Below are 13,872 nucleotides of genomic sequence, written 5' to 3'. Positions count from 1 at the left end.
TTAATCAATATAAAATTAACATGATTTATGGTCTTCCAGTAAAGTCTAGGCAAATCACAATTTACCTCCTAAGATATATATTTCAGGGGGAATAATGGGCCTTTGAACAAAAATTTACAGATATACTTTAAAACTTGCAGTAAGTTTCTAGTAATAGTTTCTTTTTATTACTTGAAAACTAAAATGCAGTGAAATGCATTCAGAATGTATATCTTTATTTTTGTTCAGTATAATGAAACACAATGAAATGCTTGAAAATACTTCTTAACACTTTGCTTGATTAAGTCTAATTAGGTTAATTAATGTCCTCCTCAGGTTGTCTTCATCCTCCTCTCACAGGCTTATTTTCTGTTATTCCTGTTTGCTTTCTCCCAACCAAATTAATTTATTCACTCCGCACACAAGCAGCTCTGCTTACAAGTATCCCCATCTCCAAGGATGCGCTCCCCTTGTTCCTCACTGATTATCCATATCTGGCCTGAATTCCAAACCCAGCTCAAGTCCTTGCTCTTTAAAACCAGTTTAAATACCCAGTCAACATCAACCTCTCTTTCCTGTGAACTCAGCAGTTTAAGTATGCTGTTCTCATTTGATGTTAATCATGAACTACTTTGTTATACTTCTTATATTATTGTCCTATTAGGTTGTTTTTATTTTTTTATGATCATTTAACTTGTCTTTCCTACTAACTATAGTGTTTGCTTCTTGGAGGCAAGAGCCTGCCTTAAACTTTTGTCATGCAGAGAGCTATCATATAAATACCTAATAGCTGCTTAATGGTTGGTTGTTTCAGGTGTATTTGGAAGCCCACATTCAGCACCGATAACTTGTAGCCAGTCAGTGCTATCTTCTGTGGAAAATGGGGATACGTTTTCTTTTAAACAAAGTATTGAACCACTGTCAGGGATTTATGGAAGAGCAGTCCAACAAAGTATTCCATCATATCTTGATGTTGAGAATGAAAAAGATGTAAGTTTATTTACTATTAACCATTAGGATAAATTTAAGCCTACAAGATGTTGTTTTGTGTATATCAAATTTAGGGTGTAGCTTGGTTTGGATCAAGATTTTTAAAAATCTTGATGGAATCACTGAACTTTCTGATCCTTAGTCATTTAAATGATAGATTATTCACCTTTCCCACCACATATGTTCTCATTCTGGTGTCTGAGTATATAGTATTCAAGTATGTACATAAATGTAAGTGTATACATGTGTATGTATGTATAAATGAATAAGATAGACTATAGTATATGGACTTTATATATATACAGCCAATTCTCTTTATTCATGGATTTCATAGTTGTGAATTAGACTTCTCACTAATATTTATTTATAAGTCTAAAATTAATGCAACACTTTTGTAGCCATTTGTGGACATGTGCACATTGACAAAATATTTGAGTCATTCAGTGTGCACATTCCCAGCTGATGTCAAACACGCTGTCACTCTGTCTTCTTGCTTTGGTTTTCATACTGTTAAACAAGTGTACTTTTTGCAGTATATTTAGTGCCAAGTTTTTTACACATTTGTTTATTTTTTTGTTTAAAATGGTTTCCAAGTGTAGTTCTGAAGTGCTGTCTAGTGTTCCCAAGTTCAGGAAGGGTGTGGTGTGCCTTAGGGGGAATATACATGTCTTAGATAAATTTCCTCCAGGCATGAGTCATAGTGCTGTTGGCTGTGAGTTCTTATTAATGAATAAGTCACATTTATTAAGATGTTTTTAAACAGAAACAAACATAAAACAAGGTTATTTTTGATTGGTTGATGAAAATGTTGTGACCAGATGTTTGCTGGAACTTACCCTGTATTTCCCCTAGAAGCAGTGATTCAGTATTTACTGATTGGGTGTTAATCGTGACTTTCTGAACTATAACTTCCATGAATAACAAGAATTGGCTGCATGTATTCAGCAGTTTTCTAGGGTACACTCAAGGAATAAGCTAATACTCCTAGCCAAAAATTTCATTCTACTAGATTTTAGGATTCTTGGAACAATTATTAAGAAATATATAGTTTATTTTGTACATACATTTATTATGCATATACATTTATTATACATATACATTTAACATATACATACTGATGCCTGAAATCAACATTTTAAATGTCAAACTGCTAAACACTTTCGTATATTTCGATTTTGTGCAGACAAAAGTTCCTATTTCTAAATCTACTTATGACAAGATGAGACAAAAAAGAAAAGAGGAAAAAGAACTTTGTGACATTAAAGATTATGAAAAGAAGGAACAAAATCCCTGGGAACGAATGAAATCTACAGGAACTGAAAAAATGGCATCTGAAAGTAAGTGGAATTTAACTTTCAGTAATGTTTTCTGACTAGTAAAATGCTAAAACTAGTGTGATATGGCTTTACTGAGCCTGATATATAGCTAAGATTGAATTTGTTGGCCTAGACACTGAAGTTTGCAAAATCCAGTAGCTTCTAATTATTATAAAAAAATATTAATTCTTTCTCATAAAAAAGAAATTGTTTTTCTCCCTTCTAGACTTAAATATTTTTGGAGATGAGGTGGGAATATCAAAAAATGAAATTTCCCCTTTAGAGAACATTGCCTTCAGCCCTCCACTGAAAGGAGGAGCCACTTTTAAAAGGTCACCGTCTTTAGTTTTTTCCGATTCAGGTAAGTTACTCATTTGAATGTAAAGAGTAATGTCACAAATACTTATTAATCTAAGAGACCACATGTGGTCCAGTGTATTTGTGATAGAGAGAGCTCTTAGCTAGTAGTCAGGAGAAATTATGATTTCTTAATAATCAGTTCTGCCTTTTATTAGCTTTGTGACCTGGAAAAAACATTTTCTAAGTATCTAAATTATCTCAAAGGTCCAAAATATCTCTAATATCCCTTCCATACTTCCTGAAAAATTTTCTCAATGTGTTGAAGAAAGGTATCCCATTTCATAGCTAAGATAACTGACATAGTGAAGCTAATTTATATTAGATTGTGATCAAAGGAGTCCTTGCATTTTTCGCCTTTTCAGTCTATTCATTGAGTACCTATTATTATTCTGTACCTGGCCAGGAGTATATTCCATGTTTTTTATATTGTTTTGAAAACATATTAAATTGGTCTTCATTATAGGAGCAACTAGGAAAAATTAGAGGTTGAGATGGAAAATCATGTGAACTATAATAAATATTAGGGCTTATTGTTTAGTTATTGTTGTTGATGCCTAATTATTATTCATTGTTACTAAGATTATTTGACCTATAATAAACTTTCTTAAATTTGTATTGGCTCTGAAATATAGTTATCAATAAAATAGACAAATATGGAAAAAATAAATATAAATATGATCTTGAACAATATAGTTAATGCCTCTCAGAGATAAATATAAAAGAGGCTTGAACTAGATGAATGTCTGATGTTCTCGCTTGTAGTTCTTTTATAATGCAAGTAGGTAATAAACCTTCTAAAATTCTGTATTCCCCAAACCAGTAAGTATAGATGATATGCCTGATCCAGAGTTGTTGGCCTGTAAAATTACTGGCTGAACATAGCCCTATGGTTAAACTGTACATGCTTGTGAAATTTAAACCTGTTTGTCAGTATTTTCAAATCATTTCTCAATTAATTAATGTCATAAAATACAGGAAAAAGTAAAAAACTTCTTACCTAAGCTAGTAATTAACTGTAGGAATAGAAGTTCAAATAGTAGAAATAGTACACATAATAACCAATCATAAATTTTGAGATATTCATTCTTCCTAGAGAAATAAGTAACTTTGTAAGTTTTATCTATAATTTAAGATATACGGATTTTCTTTCTAAGAAGTATGAGTGCTTTCTTGAAGTCACTCTTGTGTTATTTGAATATAAAAATATGCTTATGGCTCATAACAAATAAACCTTATATATTTTATGAGGTCTTATTATTGGTAATTTGGTATATAAAAAGTAAAGTTTCAAATAGCTTTGAAACTAAACAAATAATACTAGTTTCTATAAAAAATAATCATAGCATCTGTAGCCAGAATATTATTTGTATACCTTTGTATCAAGTTTCTCTGATAGTTTCTTTCATGTTGTGCTTTAGGTGAAGTATCTTCTGGGGCCATTTCACAGTATAAAGAAAGGATGCCATCTGTCACTCACAGCCCAGAAATAATGGATTCATCAGAGCTGCGGCCATTTTCCAAACCAGAAATATCACTGGCAGAAGCATTGAGGCTTTTAGCTGATGAGGATTGGTAAGGTCACTATCTCTAACTCAAAACCAAGTAGAGTTCTAAAAGCTTATTGTAAATTTATTGAAAAGTTTGAAATATATTTCCCATCAAAGTAGTCTCACAGATGATTGCTTTAGTTCTTAGGCAGTCTAAAAAGTGCTTTCAACTTATTAATGTAGCCAAACTCTTGTCCTAATAGTACTGTGCTGCCAATTATATTATTATTATATACCATAAGGACATAGTTCAGCTTTGTGATGGATTAAGCTAACCTTTGGTATTTTGGAAGATAAATCTCACCATTTTTCAGTGTTTCTCAGTGAAGTTTATCTTATAGCAGTCCTGAAATTGCATACCTTCTCCACCCACAGCTGCAGCACCTGCTCAGCCTGTCCAGCAACTCTAGAGAAACAGAACAGTGACAGTGTGTGTTCTACTTCTTCAGCTGGAGTATCCACTGGTTGCCCCTGTCCCATATCCTCCCTCATTTCTTCATCTCTCTCTCCATCCTCACCCTATTCCACATCATCGGTTTTTACCTCCCTACTAGATCATATTTATCAACATAAAAATGTGCTATAATATCTCCTGTTTTTTAAATCCTCCCTAAACTGCACATCGTCACGCTTCTTTCCTTCTCTTTTTTAGTAAAACTCCTCAAAAGGGCTGACTCACTGTTTCTGATTTTTTACCTCACATTTACTTCTTAGCTGTCCTTAATTGGCTTTCAGTCCTCTCCACCACAACTACCACTTCACTAAAACTGTGAAAGTGACCATTTTGTTAAATCTACTCTGGTCATTTATTAGAAAGGTCATCTTACTTACCTTTCAACAACATTTGGCAAAGTTAGCACTCCTGATTTTTTTATATACCTTTTTTCATTTCACTTTGGAAACTTCTGACTTTCCAGTTTTCTTCCTGCTTCACTCCTTTCTGATTCCTTCTCTTCTATTTGACCTCAAACTGTTGAAGTGCTCCAGGATTCAGTGTAGCAGCATTCTTCTTTTCTTTGCCTACATTCATTCTATTGATCAGGGCTTGGCAATCTTTTTTGCAAAGGGCCAGATAGTAAATATTTTGGCTTTGTGAAGCATTTAGTCTCTATCACAACTATTCACCTCAGCTATTATAGTACAAAAACAGCCTTAGTAGAAAACAAATGGGCATGGCTGTCTTCCAATAAAACTTTACTTGTAAAAATAGGTTGATGCCAGCCATAAAAAGGAATGAAGTTCTGATACATGCTACGTCATGGATGAACTTTGAAAACATTATGGTAAGTGAAACAAGCCAGACACAAAAGGACAAATACTGTATGATTCCACTTTTATGATATATCTAGAATAAATAAATTCATAGAGACAGAAAGTAGATTTGAGATTATCAGGGACTGGTGGGAAGGGAGAATGGGGAGTTATTGTTTAATGGTGCTTTAGTTTGCTAAAGCTGCCAGAATGCAGTATACCAGAAATAAAACAGCTTTTGAAAGGGGAATTTATTAAGTTGTAAGTTTATAGTTCTAAGGCCATGAAAATGTCCAAATTAAGGTACCAACAAGAGGTTACCTTCACTCAAGAAAGGTTGATGCCATCCAGAACACCTGTGTCAGCTGAGAAGGCACGTGGCTGATATCTGCTGGGATCTTTGGCTTCTGAATACTTCTGTTATCTGGGAAGGCACATGATGATCTGTGCTAGCTTTTTTTCCCCATATCAGAAGGCTTCCCCAAGGGCGTTTTCATTCTGCATCTACAAATGTCTGTGGCTGTGTGGGCTCTTGTGGCACTGAAGCTTTTTCCAAAGTGGTTCCCTTTTAAAGGGCTCCAGTAAGCAACTCCACCTTGAATGGGTGGAGACACATCTCCATGGAAACTACCTAAACAAATATTGAATGAGGATTAAAAGAACATGGCTTCTCTGGAGTACACAGCAGTTTCAAACCAGTACAAATGGGTACAGAGTTTTTGTTTTCAGTGATAAGAATGTCTTGGTAATGGGTGGTGGTGATGGTAACATAACATTGTATGTGTAATAGTGCCACTAAATTGTAAACTTAAAAATCATTAAAATGGCAAATTTTATGTTATATATGTTAGCACATTTAAAAAAAACAAAAAAAAACAAAGAGATGATGGTGTTTGGTTCTGTTGGAGAAGAGACCCTTATTATTACCTTCAGGGAAAGAGTTCCACTACATGGAGGATAGAAAAAAGCATAATAATGCTTTTCACCAGGAACAGCGGTTCTAGGATCTGAGCCCACTCCAGGGTTTGCAAGTGCAAGAGGTGCCAACAACAGTACAACTCATACTGTCACTGTATGAAATAATGCTTTATGCACATAGAGAAGAGACAGAGCAAGATTGGCTCAAGAGTGGGTGTCTGCCCCCCATAGGCAGCTGACACAGCTGACACAGGGACATGGTATACACACATACCCTTCTTGTACTACTGGCAAAGAACCACACTTCCTCTCCCCACCACCCCCAGCCCCCCAGGAACAGATAAGGCAGTGGGATTGGCCAGGTGCCATAAAAAATATATTAGAATGGAACAGTACAGCAGTGGCTCAGTGCGAGTTCTCAGTGACAGAATTCTCACCTGCCATGCCAGAGACCTGAGTTTGATTCCCAGAGTTTGCCAATGCCAAAAAAATAAAGCTAGAAAAATATACGTTTAGCCAAGTAGTCTCCATGAATGTTTACATATACTCATTGCAAAAAGGGAAGGAATGTGCCAGTAAATCACGATCTAGCAGATATGTTTTTATGTCAAGGCACCCTAAGGAGGGAGTCAGCCCATGTTCATCATCCATCCTGGATACTCAGCCAACATATCTAATCCCAAGCACAGGTTTCATTTGTGGGTCCCAGGGAAAAGGCAGCAGGCTGCTCTCGACTGTCCCTTTCCACAGGGCTGAATTTCACCCATGAGCTGGTTTGTTAACTCCTTCCTAGTGATCTTATCTGGTCCCATTGCTTTAAATTCTATCCATACTCTGATTTCTTATAAACTTATGTCTTCATCTCTAATATCTCTCCTTTGAGCTCTAGACTTGTAATTCACTGCCTATCAGACACCTCTGCTTTGACACAAATAGACATCTTAAATTTAACATGGTTCACAGCTTCCTGCTAAGGAATTGGATTGAATGGGACTGGAGTTACCTTCCCACCTGCTAAAATAATCATACAAAATATATGAAACAGTGGTCTCAAGATACTGTTCATGAGGCAATGAAATACAGTGATTCCTGACAGGGGGGAAACAAATGAGGGCTGCTCTACAATTGCCCCACCTTACTTGTTGGAGAAAATGTCCAGGTCACAGCTCAAGGAGGAGAAGTGCAGGCATATACCAGTAGAGATTAGCTCTGGAGAAGGAGCTGGATATTTGGGGAAGCCAAGGTGGCTAGAATTAGCAGGGCAGAATGCCGTGCTGGATAGAGCTGTATGGAGAACTCCAGAGATGTGCAGAACATGCTATTTAAATATTTCTTTGAGTACTGGTCAAAGTTTAACTGGTCAAAGTTTAAACTGGTAGTTTACCCACATGCATAAACTACCTGAGGCCAGAAAAAAGTCCACCTAAAGTTAGAGGGAAAACTTAGAGCACATATAGGACCAAGAATGTTTTTTGTTCTCAATAGCAGAGTAGAAAAAGTCTTAATTCACAGAGAATTGGGTAGAATGCTCAGAAAAGTTTTGCTTCATGTTGTAAAGTGACCAGTATATTAAAGTCTGCTTTAGTTGCATCTCACAAAGCTTAAAAGCAAGACCAGAGAGGAATAAACTATTTCTAAGTAACTGCAACCCAGAACAAAAACTTAACAGGCATGCAAGTCAACAGAAAATATGGTTTATAATGAGAAAAAAATCACTCAATTGAAACCAACCCAGAGATGGCGCAGATAATCGAATTGATAGAGAAGGACATTATAACTCTTTTCTATATGTTTAAAAAAAAACAAAACTAAAGAAAGATTGAGCAAATAGGAACATGTAAAATAGAAAAAAAAACCCAATTTCTGCAGATGAAAACTGTAGTGTCTGGGATAAAAATATATATATACCGATGAGATTCACAGAGGGTTAAACATTATTAGAAGACAAAAGTAGTGAACTTGAAAACAAAGCCATAAAACTATCATTATAAGTATAACAGAGAGAAAAAAGTTTGAAAAAAAATGAGCATCAGTGAACTGGAGACTACTTCATACAGCTTGATGTACATGTAGTTGCTGGAGAGGAAGGACACAGAAAAAAATATTTGAAGAAATAATGGCCAAAATTTATCCAAATTTGATGAAAACTATTAATTGACAGATTCATGAAGATCGAAGAAGTATTTTTAAAACTACACCAAAGCACCTATATCTAGACTTGTAATTCACTGCCTATCAGACACCTCTACTTTGATACAAATTAAAACTACACCAAAGCACATAATGGAATTGCCTAATTTAGTGATGGAGAAAATCTTAAAAGCAGCCAGAGATAAAAGACACATGTACAGAGGAACAAAAATAAGAATGCCAAAGACATGAAAAATTATACAAACCAAAATACTGTGGAGCAAGATCTATAGAGAAAACTGTCAAACTAGAATTTCATATCTAGTGAGAATATCTTTTAAAATGAAAGTGAAATAAATCAAGACTTTTTCAGACAAACAAAATCTTAAGGAATGAGGAACACTGGAAATAGTAACTACATGAGTAAATGTGAAGTAACATTTCCTTACTACTTAACTTTCTTTAAAAGGTCATTGACTGTTAAAAAGATTGACAATATAGTGTGGATTTATAACATATATAAAAATAAAACATATGATTAAAGCCTAAATATCCACATGAAGTGATATATCACTTGAAGGTAGACTCTTATAAGTCAGAGGTATATACTATAAATCCATAAGCAACCACTAAAATAACATGACAGTTATAGTTGATAAGACAACAAAGGAGATAAAACATAATTATAAAAATATTCAATCCAAAAATGTCATACGAAATGGAAAAAGTAGTAAAGAAAAGATAGGTCTTATAGATAAAAAACACATAGTAAAATGGTAGACTTAAACCCAGCCGTGTCAGTAATCACATTAAATGAAAACAGTCTAAACATCCCAAGTAAAAGGCAAACCTAGATAAGATTAAAAAAACAAACCTTATAAACCACCTATAAGGAATTCACTTTAAATATATAGGCATAAGCAGATTAAGAATAAAGGAATGCAAAAAAGACTATACAGTGCTATCATTAATCAAGATAGTAGGCATGGACCATATTAATATCAAGTCAGATTTCAAAGCAAGGAATGCTAGCAGGTATATTCATTATATATTATAACAATACCTCAGACTTAGAGGCTTCAAGCAATCCAAATTTATCACCTCATAGTTTCCATGGGTCAGAAGTCCAGGTAAATCGGTTAACTGACTCCTTGGCTCAGGGGGTTTGCCAGCCTGAAATCAAATCAAAGGATCACCTAGAGCTGCACTCTCATCTGGGGCTAATGCTGGTCCTCTAGGCTCACTGGTTAGAACTCAGTTCCGTGTAGCTGTGAGACTGAGGCCCCCATTTTCTTGCTGGCTGTCAACCAGGGACCACTCATGGCTCCTAGAGGCTGCCTTCTTAGCTTCGTGAATATGCCTCTACCTCCTGTAGGCCTTCTCACAACATGTCCGCTTCATTCTTCACAGCCAGGAGGGGAATTTCTGCTGCTGCTTCTCATCTCTTTTAAGAGATCCTGAAGACATCAGGCCTACCCAGGGTACTCTCCCTTTTGATTAACTCACAGCCACCTGATTGGGGACCTTAGTTACGTCCTCAGGATTCCTTTTCCCTGTGTAACGTTATATAATCACAGGAGCGATAGCCCATCATGATCACGGGTTTTGCCACAGTCAAGGGCAGAGGATATCATGTAAGAGATGTATGCTAGGGGGTGGGAATTTTGGAGGCCATTTTACAGCATGACAATCTTAAACATCTATTTACTTATATAAGTGCTTCAAAATACATGAAGCAAAAACTGATAGAGCTCAAGGAGAAATAAACCCACAGTTGTCAAAACCTCCGCAATCCTTTCTCATTAATTGATGGAACACAATACACTATTAGCCTAATTGACATTTATAGAATGCACCATCCCAAACAACAGAATTCACATTATTTTCAAGTCCATATGGAACATTTATGAAAAGAGACTATATTCTGGGCCACAAAACAGGTAGTTTAAAAGGACTCAGATTATAAAAGTATGTTCTGTGATCACAGTGGAATTAAATTATAAATTGTTAATCCCTCTGTATTTGGAAACTAAGTAACACGTTGGATCTAAGACTATCTAAAAGTAATTTTAACGTAGGTTCAATTGAGAATGAAAACGATCAAAATAAAACAAATGCAGCTAAGGCAGTAGTTAAGAGGGAAATTTATAGTGCTACAACACGTATATTAGAAGAGAAGAAAAGTCTTACAGCAATGACTTCAGCTTTCCCCTTTAGAAACTAGAAAAGCATATGAAAGTCAAGGTAAGTGTAAGAAAGGAAATAACGAAGATCAGAATAGAAATCAGTGAACTAGAAAATGTATAGACAATAGAAGAAATCCTTGAAACCAAAAGCTGATTCTTTGAAAGATCCATAAACTCAGTAAACCTCTAGTCAAACAGATTAAAAAAGGAGCAAATTCAGATTATTAACATCAGGAATGAAAGAATAAACACCACTATCACTTGATCACACAGCTCTTAAATGGGTAAGAAAGGAATTTGATAAGTACTCTGTCCTCATAAATCCAGCAATTTAGGTTAAATGGGCAAATTATTTGAAGGGAAGGAAGTACTTCCCTTTTTATTGTGTGTGTGTGTGTGTGTGCGCGTGCACGCGATAGCATGTACAATCAAATTTCCTATTTTAACCATGTTTAAATGTACAGTTCAGTGGCATTAATTATATTTACAGTGTTGTACTACCATCATTACCATCCATCACCAAAACATTTTCATCATCCCAAATAGAAACTCTGTAATCATTAAGCAGTAGCTCTTTCTTCCCCCTTCTCTCGGCACCTGGTAACTTCTAGTTTCTGTCTGTATGAATAATTGTTTATACTGGATATTTCATATGAGTGAAATCATAGAATATTTGTCTTTTTCTGTCTGGCTCATTTTACGTAGCATAATGTTTTCATTGTTGTAGCATGTATCAGAACTTCATTACTTTTTAAATATATTTTAATACAAAAATCTTCACACATTCCATACATAGTGAACAATCAGTGACTTACAATATCACCACATAGTGTGTATTCATCACCATGATCATTTTTTAGAACATTTGCATCACTCCAGAAAAAGAAATAAAAAGACAAAAGAAAAAAACTCATACATATCATATACCTCACCCCTCCCTCTCTTTGACTACTACTATTTCCATCTACCCAATATATTTTATTTACCCTTTGTCCTCCCTATTATTTATTCATTTTTTTAATCCATATTCTTTTCTCATCTGTCCATACCTTGGATAAAAGGAGCATCAGACTCAAGGTTTTCACAATCACAGTCACATTGTAAACATTATATCTTCATGCAGTCGTCTTCAAGAATACGTTTACTGGAACTCAGTTCAAGTGTTTCAGGTATTTTCCTCCAGACACTCCGATACACCCTAAACTAAAAAGGGATATCTATATAATGCATAAGAATAACCTCTAGGGTAACCTCTTGACTGTGTTTGAAATCTTTGCCACTGAAACTATTTATCTCTTCCCCTTTTCAGTCAAAAAAGGCTTTCTCAATCCTTTGATGCCAGGTCCTGGCTCATCCTGGGATTTCTGTCCCATGTTGCCAGTTGAGAAGAACTTCATTACTTTTTTTGCATGGGCAGGCTCCTGGAATGAAACCTGGGTCTCTGGCATGGCAGGCGAGAATTCTGCCACTGAGCCACCATTGCACTTCATTACTTTTTTTTTTAATTTATATATTTCTTAATTTAAAAAAATTTAACAACAAACAAACTAAAACATTAACATGTGATCATTCCGCTCTACATATATAATCAGTAATTCACAATATCATCGCTTAGTTGCATATTCGTCATTTCTTAGAACATTTGCATCAATTCAGAAAAAGAAATAAAAAAGAAATAAGACAACAGAAAAAGAAATAAAACGAAAACAGAAAAAAAAAGATTATACATAACATATCCCTTACCCCTCGCTTTCATTGATCATTAGCATTTCATACTAAATTTATTTTAACATTTGTTTGCCCTATTATTTATTTTTATTCCATATGTTCTACTCATCTGTTGACAAGGTAGATAAAAGAAGCATCAGACACAAGGTTTTCACAATCACACAGTCATATTGTGAAAGCATTATTCAATCATCCTCGAGAAACATGGCTACTGGAACACAGCTCTACATTTTCAGGCAGTTCCCTCCAGCCTCTCCATTACATCCTGAATAACAAGGTGATATCTACTTAATGCGTAAGAATAACCTCCAGGATAACCTCTCGACTCTGTTTGGAATCTCTCAGCCATTGACACTTAGTCTCATTTCACTCTTCCCCCTTTTGGTCCAGTAGGTTTTCTCAATCCCTTTATGCTGCATCTCAGCTCATTCTAGGGTTTTTCTTAATCCCTTGATGTTGAGTCTCAGCTCATTGTAGGATATTTGTCCCACATTGCCAGGAAGGTCCACACCCCTGGGAGTCATGTCCCATGTAGACAGGGGAAGGGTGGTAAGTTTGCTTGTTGTGTTGGCTGGAGAGAGGCCACATCTGAGCAACAAAAGAGGTTCTCTTGGGGGTGACTCTTGGGCCTAATTTTAAGTAGGCTTGACCTATCCTTTGTGGGGTTAAGTTTCATATGAACAAACCCCAAGACTGGGGGCTCAGCCTCTAGCTTTGGTTGTCTGCACTGCTTGTGAGAATATCAAGAATTCAACTTGGGAAAGTTGAACTTTCCCCCGTTCTCACCATTCCTCGAAGGGGACTTTGCAAATACTTTTCCACTCACTGATCAAATCACTCTGGAATTCATCGGGGCATCACTCTGGACAAACCAACAAAATCTCATGTACTACCCAAGATTCCAAGTACTTATGGTGTCCAATCAAGCTATCTACATAAGTTATATTAGGAAATGCACTAGTCAAAATATAAATTTTGTACCAAATAAACATTTTTTGCTTTAATCTCATGCATACGGTGAATTTTCAAAATATTAATTACCATCTATTTTCAGCACCCTGCAGTAATGACATTCCTCTGTTCTTCCTCATGCAAAAACATTTTTAAAATTTGTACATTTAGTCACTATTATTATTCACTCTAGGCATTCCTAGATTATACCATCTCAATCTTTATCCTCTATCTTTCTTTCTGATTTCATTTGTGCCCTCAGCCCTCCTCCCTCTATCATTGTCACATTCAACTTCATTCAGTGTTTTAACATAATTGTATTACAGTTAGGTAGTATTATGCTGTCCATTTCTGAGTTTTTATATTCAGTCCTGTTGCACAATGTGTATCCCTTCAGCTCCAATTACCCAATATCTTACCCTTTTTCTATCTGCTGATGGTCTCTGTTACCAACGAAATATTCCAAGTTTATTCATTAATATCAGTTCATATCAGTGAGACCATACAGTATTTGTC

At 35.4% G+C, this 13,872-nt stretch overlaps 1 protein-coding gene across 7 annotated transcripts in view; it reads left to right on the top strand.

Annotated features, from left to right (window-relative positions):
* TOGARAM1 (TOG array regulator of axonemal microtubules 1) overlaps positions 1–13,872 on the top strand; it is a 138,243-nt gene that overhangs the window by 80,036 nt on the left and 44,335 nt on the right. For 5 of the 7 annotated variants that reach the window (XM_077126864.1, XM_077126862.1, XM_077126863.1 and 2 more), the window contains 4 exons: positions 794–969; positions 2,153–2,306; positions 2,512–2,646; positions 4,064–4,217. In XM_077126864.1, the coding sequence (XP_076982979.1) occupies positions 794–969; positions 2,153–2,306; positions 2,512–2,646; positions 4,064–4,217 (619 nt within the window). The remainder of the gene's footprint in view (positions 1–793; positions 970–2,152; positions 2,307–2,511; positions 2,647–4,063; positions 4,218–13,872) is intronic. The other 2 variants (XM_077126868.1, XM_077126865.1) reach the window with 1 other exon arrangement.

This window comes from Tamandua tetradactyla, chromosome 14 (assembly GCF_023851605.1).
Source record: "Tamandua tetradactyla isolate mTamTet1 chromosome 14, mTamTet1.pri, whole genome shotgun sequence".
Classification (NCBI taxonomy): domain Eukaryota; kingdom Metazoa; phylum Chordata; class Mammalia; order Pilosa; family Myrmecophagidae; genus Tamandua; species Tamandua tetradactyla.
The sequence above is the reverse complement of the archived record's forward strand: the minus strand, read 5'-3'. Positions and strand labels throughout refer to the sequence as shown.